The sequence below is a fragment of the Psammomys obesus genome, unplaced genomic scaffold (assembly GCF_907164565.1).
Source record: "Psammomys obesus unplaced genomic scaffold, mPsaObe1.curated_primary_1811, whole genome shotgun sequence".
NCBI lineage: Eukaryota > Metazoa > Chordata > Mammalia > Rodentia > Muridae > Psammomys > Psammomys obesus.
Genome location: NW_026592548.1, coordinates 6,314,529 through 6,328,482, shown reverse-complemented (window position 1 = coordinate 6,328,482; position 13,954 = coordinate 6,314,529). Strand labels below are relative to the sequence as shown.

The following is a 13,954-nucleotide window of genomic DNA, read 5'->3' as shown; positions in this document are numbered from 1 at the left end:
CACACACACACACACACACACACACACACACACACACACACACACACACGAAAAGCTGTGACCTGAATATACAGAACACTAAGACCCTCTAAGTCAGGCTCTCTTCACTTAATACAATATTTTCCAACTCATTCTATTTTCCTGCAAGTTTCATAATCTTGCTTTGTTTGTGGCTGGATGATGTTCCACCCAACACAGGTCTGCATTTCCTCAGTCTCAGCTAATCTTTGTGGGTATGTTATGTATGTGTTTGCTGGGTGTGCGCACGTGTGTATGGGCGTGTGCACACTTGTGCACACGCAGGCCAGAGGTTGACACTGTTTCTTTTTTGATTCATCTCCACGTTATTTTTGTGGATCTTGGAGAAGAACCTTCAACCACCACATTACGAAACAGCCTAAACTGCACTCTGACAGAGAAGTGTGGCCCTTAGCCCTCACCAAGGAACCTTCTCCTTGCAGAGATGGAGACCATCACAGAAAACTACAGCCAATCAAAACACAGAGTTGTGGAGCCCAGCCCCAGCAACAAATCCACAAAACACCCCCACGCCTAATATTCAGGGAACGTCAAGGAAGAAGTGGGGCAGAGACTGTAAGAGGCGAGGAGCTTACTGTAGGATTGTGCCAAACACCAATGCTGGAAGCTACACCAACACAGTCTCCCCAACATGAGCTGAACAGGCTCGACTCCAGGAGACATGCCAAAGTGCGTGTGAGAAAGGCCGAGAGGCCACAGGCCCACACTAAGACCTACAGGCAACCAAGGGCTGCTGAGAGCAGGAGAGATGGTTTTCTCCAGGGAAGAGCACATCAGCTGATAGTGCAATAGCAAAACGGTCAGCCACAAAAACACACATATGAGTAGCATTCTACATTCTGAACAGGCTATGTTTGAGAATGTTTGTGTATATGAGGTACATGTGTGCCTGCAATGGCAATTAATGAAGGAAGCAGACAAGACTTTGACAGAGAGCAAGGAGGGGTACACCAGGGGTCAGAGGCAGGAAAGGGAAAGGGAAAATGATGTGATTATATCATAATCCCCAAAATAAGAGAAAAAGAGCGATTTGTTGTGTATGGCTGTGGGGTTTGCACATGCACGGACACGGATGCTCATTCACGTGTAGGCATGCATACGGGAGCTCCTGAAGTCCTCATGGCTCTGCCTCACGAAGCACTAAGGTTCCAGGCTTCTGGGAGGCCATGGCGGTATTTAGATGCCACCCCAAGAACGGCACTGACGACTCCTGAATTGCATCTTCACGGTGACAGCAGCAGCTACTGGTGAGGCTCAGTCACTAAAGTGCCCACCACATGTGAAGACCTGATTTGAATCCCCACCAAGCATGTAAAAATATGGCCACTGTGGCCATGTGTATCCCATGCTGGCAGGACACAGATGGGCAGATTCCTGGAGCTCACTAGTCAGATCCAAGCCCCCTGTGTGACTCCGCCCCGCTGCGCCAGGCTGCCAGCCACTGCTCTGTTCATAGGACTCCTTTAAGTTGTCTTCTCCTCTCCGGAAACAGGCACGGAGGCAGGCCTTCCGCAGCTGAGGCCAGCGCTGCAGAGTGACACGTTGGTCTGTCCTTCCAGAGGTGCCTTCGGGTTTTGCGAGAGGGTGGACTTCTCTGCCATTTAACACTGGAAAGACAACCTGCCTCTCCTCCCTGAAACTCCTCCTAACCCTCCTGTATCTGTCAACAGCTCTTCCTCTGGTCCACTCCCTCCTGCCCTTTCTGCTTTGATGCTCATGGGCAGGAAGTGGTAGGGGTGAAGGAAAAGACTAGTCCTCCGGAGAACTTCCTACCTTCTCAGGGCTGGATCTTACGGAGACTGAAAGGAAAGGTTTTATCACATGGCCCTTGTACATTGATGCTGTGTATGTAGTCAACATAACTGACTTGGGGGTTGGACAAGTTCTTGGGGGAAATTATTCTTGAGTTGTTAAAGCTGTGGATTTTTGTTGTTGTGGTGGTGGTTTTTTGTTTGTTTTGTTGTCTCTTGTTTCTTTTAGGCAAAGTCTTATGTAGCCCAGGCTGGCTGCAAACTTGTGGTGTATCGAGAGCAGCTACGAACCTCTGATCTAGCTGCCTTCTCCTCACAAGTGCTGGTAGTCATTCTGTGCTTGGATTTTATGGGGCACTAGAGAGCAAACTCAAAGCTTCACGAATGCTAGGCAAGCCCTCTGCCAACTGAGCTACATGCCCAGCACTGGAGCTGTGATTCTTAAGAGCAGGGACCACGACCATCTGAACCCACCGAGGAGCTTAGAGAAAGCGCTGCCAATCCGCAGTCATGTGGCCAGCCACTTGGAGGCTTGGGAGCTGAGAAGGAGCCGGAGACATGATCTAAAGTCAGAGCCTACCTTTTCCTTTTGCATGCTGAAGCTGTGTAAGGGCTTACGCCTGGCATCTGGGGCCTTTTCCACACCACTGTGAACTGGCATGGCTGCTGTCCTCCTCTCCCAAATGAAATAACTGAAATTCGAAGAGAACATCAAACAACATGGCTCATGGTTGCCACTTACTAATAGGAAGTATAACTGTTGGTTGTTTTTTTTTTTTTGCATCACCAATATAATACATGTTTATGTTAAAGAAATTCATAAATGCAAATGTTAAATGAAGAAATATAATCCCCAAATTTAGATATAATGATTTTTTGCATATAATTAAATACTTATCTCCATAGTAAAATCATTTTAATAATCTTTTAAGTTTCTTTCTAAAACAAATGTTATTAATTTCTCCTTCCATTAAACATGTGTGTCAGCATCATTTCCAACAACAGTGTGATTGTTTACTTCATATTACAGAGTCTCCTGCTGGTGGACAATTTATTTCAACTTTTAATAATTGCAAAACAATGCTTTGATTATTAGGCAGTGTAAAGGCAGTTTGAGAACACGCTGCACCCATCTACAGAAAAGGAAGTTTCTTTGGTTTGATGTGCATTCCTACCATCACTAAAGGGATCATTTATGTTTCCTTTTCTTTTTTTTTTTAACAGGAACAAGACCATTTTGTTTTACTTTAACCTACTCAGATGCAGCAATCCTTCCATCATGCTCACGCTACAGTGCCCCACCACACAGGTAAGGCTGTGGCTGCCTCAGCAGCACAGTTAGCAGTCCCTAATATTCTGCAGGAAAGAATTCTGAGAGTGCATGTTGCTTCTGTGCCTGTGTAGTAAGAAGACCTAAGTATGATACCATGTTCATTCACATTCAAACAAAGGTAAGGCAGGAGTGGGTTGTTTCAAAGTTACTAGGGCACTTCAGTGATGGTGACCATATATTCTTACAAGTAACCGTAGCCCGGAAGTCCTTGTCTGCTGTCCCAGTCATTTCTGCATATTTGGTTTCATGCATCAAGGAGCTGTGATTGTTTGGAAGAGCTACCTTGCTTTTTCATGATTCTTGTGTTCCTACTCTTTGCTTTGGGCATATGTTGGGGTATGTATTTCCTCTGAGTTTATTTGGGATAAATTATATGTATATCGTGTATAAAGTATTATTAGATGCATATCTGTTTTGAGTGCATCTGGTCCTCTTAGTGACCAGCCTTCTCTTGAAGGCTTGTTCTGTAGTCACACTCAGGAGAAAACAAACAAGGATGGCAGCAGCATGAAGCCAGAGCAGATACAGAACTCTAAATAAATCACATGACGCCTACAGCAGAGCACAGTAAAGCCATCAATATGCATAGAGAAGAAAATTGCTTAAAATAATAGAGAAAGAGGTAGGAAGTTAAAAATCAGCTAAGGTAAAATAATAAATTATTGAAAAAGAATTAATGAAATTAAGGAAGGTGATGGAAAAAGAGAAAAGCATGTGATGGGGGAGATAATGGGGCAAAAGATAAACGGCTGATTATAAAAATAGAGAAAATATGTAAATAAATTTAGAGAAAAGACAAAGCATGAACACAAACATCTTAACGACATAAAACTAATACTAAAAATGTAATAGAAATGTATAAAAATAAAAAGTCTTGAGATTTGAGGCTCTTCACTCGGGTCCTCTGATGCTGGAGTCTTGGGTGGAGTCTCCGGTCATTGGTGTCATAGAGGCGGAGCTGGCTCCTGGCTGGACTTCTGCCCACGACCTCCTCATTTACAACTGGAATCGCACCACATCCACCTTCACTCGCTAGTCTCGTTTCTAGTTTTCTCTAGCAATTATTCCTATCTTGTAACAAATGTTTTATTGTCTCTCTCCCTGAACTAAAAGACAAGCACCTTGAGGGTAAGGATTCTTACCTGTTTTGATTCATACTGTGTTCACATTATCTTCAAACCCCAAGAGTAGGTGATCAGTAAATATCTATAGAATGAATGAATTAGGATATCAGTAAATGACTATATTCTTACCCTTTGCACTATATCAAAAAAACCAACGTCCCTGTAATAAAACAAAAGCCACATTTGTTGTTTTCCTAAGTGGTTTCCTAGATTATCTAGGAAATGCAACTAGAGCAGATACAGTATTTTAATCTTCAGTGCAACTCACTCTCCCAGGCAGTTATCATTTCTAACAGTGGCGAATCTGGCTGAGCTGGTGACGTGACAGTGAAGAATGATGTGGAAAGCTCCCTGGGAAGTCCACGGGGCCGCAGCTCAGCAGGCTGTGTTGCGGCTGCAGGTGTGTGTCCTGCATTGCTCAGCCTGCAGCTGAGCATTTGGAGACCAGAGCTATATTCTAGGCGTTACGCTTTTTGTCAGCTGGCAGCATAGTCCAGATGTGTGCCATAGCGCTTGAAGAACAGACCAGGATCAATTAGGATGCCCAGCCTCAGCATGACCTTCTTCCTTGGCTAATTATCTAATGATAATTCTAATTCTAATCAGCATCCCATTTGAAGGAGGGAAAGAAGAAAGAGCTATGTTTTTTTTTTTTTTTAATAGCACATTTGTTTTTGGAATGAAGTTTGACATGATTCTCTTTGACAAACTACTTTTTTTTCTATTTAATTGCTTCCTTTCATGTGTTGTTCCTGCACCAGTTTGTATGCATAGTATACATTGTGGGTGTGTTTGTATGTGTGGAATTGTCAGGGTCCCAGACAAGGTACCTCACATTATATGAAACTCAGAAAGTGTTAGCTCTTTGAGTTCTCACTTTTATAAACACACCAAAGTGTGTGTGTGTGTGTGTGTGTGTGTGTGTTTCAGTCTTTCACCATCTCATGAGCAAAGAATCAAAACTAACACATCTAATGTTTGCTCATGATTTAGTCAGCCTGGCCCCAATCAGAGTGAACTCTTCCCATTCACATTGACCTTTGACCTTCTTATGTATGGACATGTTGGTGCTTTCATTGTCTCTCTATATGGATCTTCAGCTTTGAGACCTCCTATGCCTCCTCTAGAATTATGTGACTGTGTGTGTGAGACACACACACAGAAACCAAGAGAAAGAAGCAGAGGAGAGATAAAGAAGGGGAGACAGAGAGAGCTGCAAAGAGTGCAAATGAGTGTGAGCATGCAGATGAGAGGCTTATGGAGGCTTGGGTGTGGAAATGGCTGTGCTACTCTGTCACACTTGTAAAGGGTATTGGACTCCTGACACTACCACACATTACTGCCACACTTGAGACACACACTTAATCCTTCTCCTGCCTACTTGTGTGGTCAATACCAAGGGCTTTTGTAGTTGTCAGACACAGGACAAAAGTCGAGGAAGCTGCCCGATCAGCAGCCTGTGAGGAATCACCAGCTTTCTGACCAGCTTAGTCCCTGCATTACCTACAACCTGCTGCAAGCAGAAACTCCTCCAAACAGTGCTGGGGCCAGCGCTAGCCTATGGATAGAAAAACATAAATGTAAATACTTAGAAAATAATTTCACAACAAGTCTGTTCAGAAAAACAACAGTAGTGCCCCCAGGCGTGTGTATTCCCTGTACATGTACTTTTACAGGTTGATGGTACCAGGTATAAATTTCAAGCTGTATGTACAGATCCACTCAGAGAGCACGTGGTCACCTACATGATGGCCATGCCACTAATGCACTGGTGGGCGCATCTTGGTGGCAGGCTGGCATTTCAGCTCACAGGGCTCACAATGAGTAAGACGTCCCGGCAACGTGAAAGCTGCAGTTTCTATTGACTGCCCGGCCCTGCGCAGGGCACCTATACCACCTTCTCCAAGTCAGGGGATGCGGCAGAAGAATGCGCAGAGAGAGAAGGCTGCTGTGAAAGGCACTCTTCTGGATACAACATGGCAATGACGACAGTGAGTCCACGGTGGCCATGTGCTAGGTGGGGCCCGTAAACATGGCATCACAACGGGGGAGAGGTTCGTGTAGCCTCATTCCTCCCTGGAACACCATTAGCAGTTGATGGCTGGGCAGGCGGTGAGGCGTCATTTTCATGAGCAATAAGCTGATGAAGCTACTAGTGATCCAGATAAAAAATAGTTGCACACCTGTGATCATCCGGATAAGCCTAGTCAAACTCCTGAGTCATAAAAATGAAAGTAAGAGAAGAGGGGTTTCAGCAGGGGAGGGAAGAAGAAGATGAGAGAGAGAAGTAAAGAGGCTATGAAATTCACAATAGATGCATGAAACTGTGAAAGTATTAAGACACTGAAAAAATAAGTATTAAAGGAGTGACGGGGAAGACGGGATGGGCTAGGTCAGGGCTTCCCACAGGAGGAGCTGAGCAGAAGGGGAGGTGCGCTGAATCTGAGGCAGCTCTCTCGGTTTGGTGTGGCTTCTATTTCTTTTTTAAAACCACAAGCAAAAGTGAAAACAACAGGCTCCGCCCCCATTTCTACCATGTGTAATGAAATTACACATTTAATTGCTGTCATGTTGTTGTGGCTCTGTGGATGACCACAGTAACCTAGTCTGCCACTGATGTGCCCCAAGTCCATTGCTGCAAAGGACTCGCACCTTTCTTGCCCATGTCTACACAGTGTTGATAAAAGACTTCGAGGTGATTAAGCGCAGAAGATACCTGGATTTGACTTATTTCTCTTGGTGACAAACTCTAATTATGTTTTCAGAATTATGGGAAACTCATGGACACACTGATGAATATTTTCCATGTACATTAACAATTGTCAGTATTTCAAAGTCATTTTACTCATATAGAAAACAAGCAAGATTCTAACCTAGAATACACTGACTCTGAAAAATTCATCTTGACTTAGACTCCTGTCTGCTAATTCAGATAGTTTTAGGAAAATGCCTTGCTTAGAATATCATGACAGAGATAGTGATGGCCCAGTAGCTGACAGCACTCACTGCGCTTGCCCAGGGCCGGGCTCTGCTATGTAGCATCCCTGGTGGGTGACTGACTCCAGCCGCAGGGAGCCCACTGCACCCTCTGGCCTCTTCAGGCACCTGCACATACCCTGCGCATATCGACACACTCCACATGAGTGCGCGCACACACATGTGCACACACATGCGCACACAAAGAACAAACGTGAGAACCTTTAAAGAGGGTTTAAAATATCATTGACTTATGGTCAAGTCCCCAAATCTGCACATAGAACTGCTCTCACACACTGAATGGGTATAAAATTAGTACAATCTAAGTGAAGTGAGTGGTTATTATGTTACCTATAATTGTGCAAAGCGTTACTATGTGGAGGATCCGAGGCACCAGCATGTGGAAACATTAATTGCTCACAGCTACTTGTGGAGCTATACTTATCAAGCTAAAAATACACCCATCTAGAGTTGCTAAACTTTACCCATCCTTACACCTATGTGTGTGTATATAAGGCGCACATACACACACACACACACACACACACACACACTATTGTATGTGTCACAGGCTAGAATCTACATGTGAAAACAAGCATGCTGCTTTGACTCCTAAGTATGGGTCACCTCGCTTCATATCACACTTTTCTAGAGAGGTTGGTATGAGGTGGTGGGGAGGGGTGGGTGCCTGGAAAAGAAAACACAGGGCACGAAAGAGGAAAATGATGGGGTACAAGGAGGAAGGGGGCAACTGGGAGAAAGTGGTGGGAAGGAGGACCACAGCAGCACCTGCTCAAGAGTGCTGAAATGGTCTCTACCGCAGTGTGCGCTGATTTAAAAATCCCAGCATAGAATATCACTGCTGTTCACTATCTTGCTTTAACACAGACCTAGAGGCATGAAGGACAGGTTGGTAGCATTCTATACTCAACCTAATTTTACTCAGAATGGCAATAGTGATTCAAGTCACTAAGACGAAAAGCAGTGCTTCTTTCTTCATGCTGTGGAAAATCCAGAAGCCCATCCAAGCCTGCAAACGGCTAACCCTTGGCTTATCCCTGTGCGTTCCTACTGCTGTGCCTCTCTGCTCCACAGATCTGTGTCTCCAGGTGCCCAGAGAGATTCCTAACCTACCTGGATATGCAGTTTCTGAACAAAAAAGATGAAAGATACTGGGAATACTACCGCCAGTTCTGCAAGACCACGGCCAGGTCTGAGGAGGTGCGTGTTCTCATGTTCTCAGGCTCACACCGGGAAGGAACTTAGGTGCTGCTTCCATCTTAAAGGGAACATTCCAATTTGCTGTGGAAAATGCCCAGAACCAGAAAATTAATATCAATGGTGCCATTCTAGGAAAACACAAGTTCCCACGGACACTCAAGAACACACATGGTTCATGGTATATCACTGAGTAGACACTCACCTGACTACAGGATGCTCAGAGTGTGCACTGTGTACACAAAGAAACACACCATCCAGGACGTGTCAGAGCGCATACTTGTGGTGTAGGAAAGACTGAGTCTGCTCAGTTAGTTCCAGCTGATCACGACACTGACAGACTTTTCCGTCTGGTGGGTTTGTTGCTGATGAGTGCTAGAATTTTCTATCCCGTAGAATCATCATTATAAAACCATACTGCTCAGCGGCACAGTGCTTGCCACCTGACCCCAACATGATAGAAAGAGAAAACTGGTGCCTTAGCATGAATAGTACACACACACACACACACACACACACACACACACACACCAGTGCAATAAAAATCTTTGACACACTCAAGATATTTCTAAAGCATTATTATATTAAATATTATTATTTGGTTGTTGCATTGTAGAAAATGTTTTTTTCCAGTAAAAACTTAAAGGGTCAGACATTCAGCGTATGACTAAGACATCTTCAGTTGTGTCTTGCTTTTATAAGATCCAGGTTTTGTTTTGTTTTAGATCTCTATTGGTTCATTCAGAGCACTGGAGGCATTTTTCTAACAAGAATCTGTGTGTACTAATCTTACGCTATTGGCAGTGGGAGCAATGACTTGGGAAAATGAGATGAGGAGTAAAGAGGTCGAGCTCATATCCTCGGTACTGAGGGCGAGGGCGTTAGTTGTTGGTGTTGAGTGTTGACGTGTCCTGCCTTCCCTTTCAGTCTCTGTCAGATCTTCGGTCCTATGGTGACTGTCCCTCAGCAGTCTACCCAAGCAGACCTCGTAAGTGCTAATTATTTTACCTTTGAAGCGTAGAACCTACCAAAATGTGATTTGGTTTCCCTATAGTGCAGCTGATACAGCTGAGGTTTGGAATGGACTGTTCCCATCATGAGAGGCCAGAGTGAGTTGGAAGGAGTGTCTCTGGCCATCCTCACTCCAGTGGCCTTTCCACCAGAGCTCTGCGAGGCTGGGTGCAAGCACATTGGGAAGTGACAGGATTGGTTTTAAGAAGCCCACCAGTGTATTCCGACAAGCACATGCAAACAGCCACATACACCTTCTCCCGAATTCAGTCAGAAACATCCAGAAATTGCCGGAGAAGCAATTCCAAGTTATGTATCTCGTCTTCATAAGTCAACATTTGAAAGTTTTCCATTTCTTTGGAGATTTCTATTTTGTTTCTTTACAATTTAAGCATAAGCTGATAAGCTCTTTAGAAAAACTGAAATAACCACTTGTTTGCCTTTCTGGAGGCTGTTATTCTAATTAGAGAGAAAAAGCTTTACAGGAAAATTTCCAACACAGTGTTCATTCAGAGTAAGGGAAGGCAATTAATACAGAGCTCAGAAAAGCACAGACAGAGGGGCTGAGAGACATCAAAGGCTGCGATCTCCCCAGGGAAGAGAACACCAAAATAACACCATGTGTTTGTGAGAGGAAACCTCTTAGAAGCATACAGCAGAACACGTATGTGTAAAATACTCAATAAAATGCAAACTGTTGCAGACATTTTAATGACAAGCATATAGAAATTAAGAAGAATCCTAGAAATTATGTAAGGAAAAAGATCAGGAAGAAATAGATCAAAAATATTAGGTTGTTTGCCAGAGGGTGTGGGAAGGGGACATTTTCCCTCTTCTTCCTCTGGTTCCATTCCTCAATTCTTCCACAAGCGCTTCTAAAACAGAAGAAAGGCAACAGGCACCAGCCTAAGTAGGAAGTGAAGTGTGTTGAATCAGTTGTCCCAAAATCCATGTGTTGAGTATCCCGTCATCTCTCTCTGAATGCTTAAAGACCCTGAAGCAGAAATGGTGGGCTGGGTGAGGAATGGCAAGCACGGGCAGCCCGAACACTGACCAGGTCCGCCATGAACAGTGCTGAACCTGCTTGTGGGAAAGAGAAAAACACCTTTTCTCACAGATATGTTTTGTTTAAATCACATGTTTTAGAAAATACTTTGGGGACACAAAACCATCTCACATAGTTTAATGAAGGGATGAAAGCAACATTAAGATCAACATTAGAATCAGCTTGTGTTAACACGGTACCACCAAGGGCTCAGTGTACTGCCTTAAATTGTTTGTTTAATCACTTTAAAGCCTGATCCCAGCCCCCTCCCTCCTCTCCTCCCAGTCCCAGTCTCATGCACCCTTCCCCCCACCTCTCTCCTCAGAGAAGGGGAGGCCCTCAAAGGGTACCAACCCACCCAGGCATTTTAAGTCACAGCAAGACTAAGAACATCTTCTCCCACTGAGGCCAGACAAGGCAGCTCAACTAGAGGAAAGGGAGCCAAAGGCAGGTCACAGAGTCAGAGACAGGCCCTACTCCCATTGTTAGGGCACCCACATGATGGCCATGCTGACACCTGTTACATACGTTTAAGGGTTCTAGGTCCAGGCCCATGCAAGCTCTTTGGTTCGTGGTTAAGCCTCTGTGTGTGCCATGTACCCAGGTTAGTTTACTCTATAAGTCTTCTGTGGTGTCCTCGACCCCTGCAGCTCCCTTTATCCTTCTTCCCACTGTTCCACGAGACTACCTGAATGAGCTCAGCCTATTGTTTGGCTGTGGGTCTCTGCATCTGTTTCCATCAGCTGCTGGATGAAGCCTCTCAGAGGACAGTTATGCTAGGCTCCTGTTTGCAAGCTAAGCAGAGCATCATTAATAGTGTCAGGAGTTGGCTCTCTCCCATGAGGGGAGTCTAAAGTTGGGCCAGTCATTGGTTTGCAATTCCTTCAAATTCTGCTCCATCTTTACCCCTACACTTCTTGTAGGCAAGACAAAGTTTGGGTCTAAGGTTTTATGGGTGGGTTGGTGTCCCCCTCTCTCCACTGGAAGTCCCATCTGGCTACAAGAGATGGCATCTTTAGGATCCTTAACTCCCACTGCTAGAAGTCTCAGCTAGGGTCACCGCCATAGACTCCCGACAGCCTCCCTGTCCCAGAGATGACTCCCCCACTGATTTCTGTTCTCTCTCCCAGTCCTCCCCCACCCTACCTACCTCTGCTCTCCCCACACCTGATTCTCACCCCTGTACCCCTCCTTATCCCTCTCCCACCCAGTTTCATCCTTTCATCTATGTCAGAGATCAATTTTATTTCTTCTTCTGAGTGAGATTCAAGCACCCTCCCTTGGGCCTTCCTTGCCTTCCTTGGGTCTGTGGATTGTAGCATGGCTATGCTGTCCTATATGGCTAACATCCACTTATAAGTGAGTATGTGCCATGTGCGTCTTTCTGCTTCTGGGTTACCTCATTCAGGATGACCTTTTCTAGTTCCATCCATTTGCCTGCAAATGGCATGCTGTCTTTGCTTATAAAAGAAGACAAAGTAAAACTACTTGAGAGAAAGAAGAAAAAGAATTCTATTTCCTTTATAATTTTGATGTTTAAAAAGGGAGAGCTGTAGAAGAAAGCTGGGAAGGAAACTGATCAGAAAATCATACAGTTCACTGGGGGCAGATGGTCAGTGCAACATTTTGTAATTTTTATTCGTATCTTCTGTACTTTCCAAATATACTCTCAGCATATTAACTAGTGGGTGCTAACACATTGGAAGTGATTGTCAAAAAATAATATGTAAAAGAAGGCCTGTGATAGTTAGGCATGAACCTGCACTTAGGAGATATATAGGGACAAAAAGACTAGGAAAAACAGGAGAGAAGAAACACACTGAGTCTTACTGTGTGGGGAGAGAAAACATACTGAGTCCTACTGTGTGCCAAAACCCCACTGGGGAAGGAGTGGGATGAGTTCATCCAGGGAGAGGAGGAAGCCTGACTGAGAGTGGACAGAAAGAGACGTTCAGGCTACTACTATAGATCTGCCGCAGAAGGGGGGAAGAGCAGGAGAAGAACAGGGAAATTATGGATGAAATCAGCTATGACCTCTGACTTTGAAAGCTGAAAACGAACAAGAGAGACAAGGAAAGCTGGAAAGGGTTTTAGGAAGATGTTCGCTTACTCCCTGCATCAACTGCTTCAGTATTTTAGGTTCAAGGCCCACATGCAAATTAGTGATACCACTTACAAGGAAAAAATAGGAAAATTATCTATCCACTTTTGATTTTTTTTTTTTACATCTTCATTTAAAATTGGGATGCTAATATTTTAAAATACATTTAAAATACCACATACTCCAACAAACAGTTAATGTATTTGTAGAGGCCAGGAATCTATTCAATCCAAATAAGACTATAAAAGACTAAACAGTGATTTAACTTTCCTCAGAGATTACAACTGTGTAAAACAGCATAGTCTTCCATTGGTAGTTTCCATCCTTCAACAACATGTAGATAATATCTCTAGCAAGGAGACAAGTTATTAAGAATTGACCAATAGCTGGGTGTGGTGATGCATGCCTGTAATCCCAGCACAAGGGGAGGCGAGTGGATCTCTATGAGTTTGAGGCCAGCCTGGTCTACAAAGTGAGTCCTGGAAAGCCAAAGCTATACAGAGAAATCCTGTTTTGAAAATGAAACAAAACAACAACAACAAAACCTCACCAACAGAAATCCAGTCTTCATAGGAGCTTGAAGTTTGAGCTGGTTCTTATTTCGCCAGGGATTACTTGCTAATCTCTATTTTCCACAGTTTCATTGAGGAATATTGAAAACTATTTTTTTAAAAAAAACAGGCTCTCATATATCCCAGGCTGATCTTGGGCTTGCTAGGGAGCCAAAAGTGTCCGCGACTTTCCAATTCTCCTGCCTCCCATTTCCCAAGAGCTGGGACCACAGGTATGATCCATACATCATGGCCCACTAAGCTTCGTGCCCAGCCCCAAGGACCTGTTACAGTAACAACCCTGCCACTTCCAGTGCCCCAGCCACTGTGGCTTTTCTTTTTTATTATTACATCTTTATTTTTATATTAATTACAGTTTATTTACTTTGTATCCCAGCTGTAGCACCCTCCCTCATTCCCTCCTAATCCCACCTTCCATCCCTCATCTCCTCCTTGCCCCTCGCTAAGTCCACGGATAGGGGAGGTCCTCCTCCCTTTCCATCTGACCTTAGCTTATCAGGTCTCTTCGGGACTCTCTGCGATTTCCTTCTCTGTGATCTAGCAAGACTGCTCCTCCCTTGGGGCTGGGGAGGTCAAAGAGCCAGCCACTGAGTTCATGTCAGAGATAGTCCCTGTTCCCCTTACTAGGGAGTCCACTTGGATACTGAGTTGTCATGGGCTCCATCTGAGCAGTGGTACTAGGTTATATCCATACATGGTCCTTGGTTGGAGAACCAGTCTCAGAAAAGACCCTGTGCCTATATATATATATATATATATATATATATATATATATATATATATA

At 44.3% G+C, this 13,954-nt stretch overlaps 1 protein-coding gene across 1 annotated transcript in view; it reads left to right on the top strand.

Annotated features, from left to right (window-relative positions):
• Positions 1 to 13,954, top strand: part of Slc44a5 (solute carrier family 44 member 5) — an 89,644-nt gene that overhangs the window by 50,157 nt on the left and 25,533 nt on the right. The window contains exons 4-6 of the mRNA XM_055614311.1: positions 3,015 to 3,099; positions 8,319 to 8,444; positions 9,369 to 9,429. Coding sequence (XP_055470286.1) covers positions 3,015 to 3,099; positions 8,319 to 8,444; positions 9,369 to 9,429 — 272 coding nt within the window. The remainder of the gene's footprint in view (positions 1 to 3,014; positions 3,100 to 8,318; positions 8,445 to 9,368; positions 9,430 to 13,954) is intronic.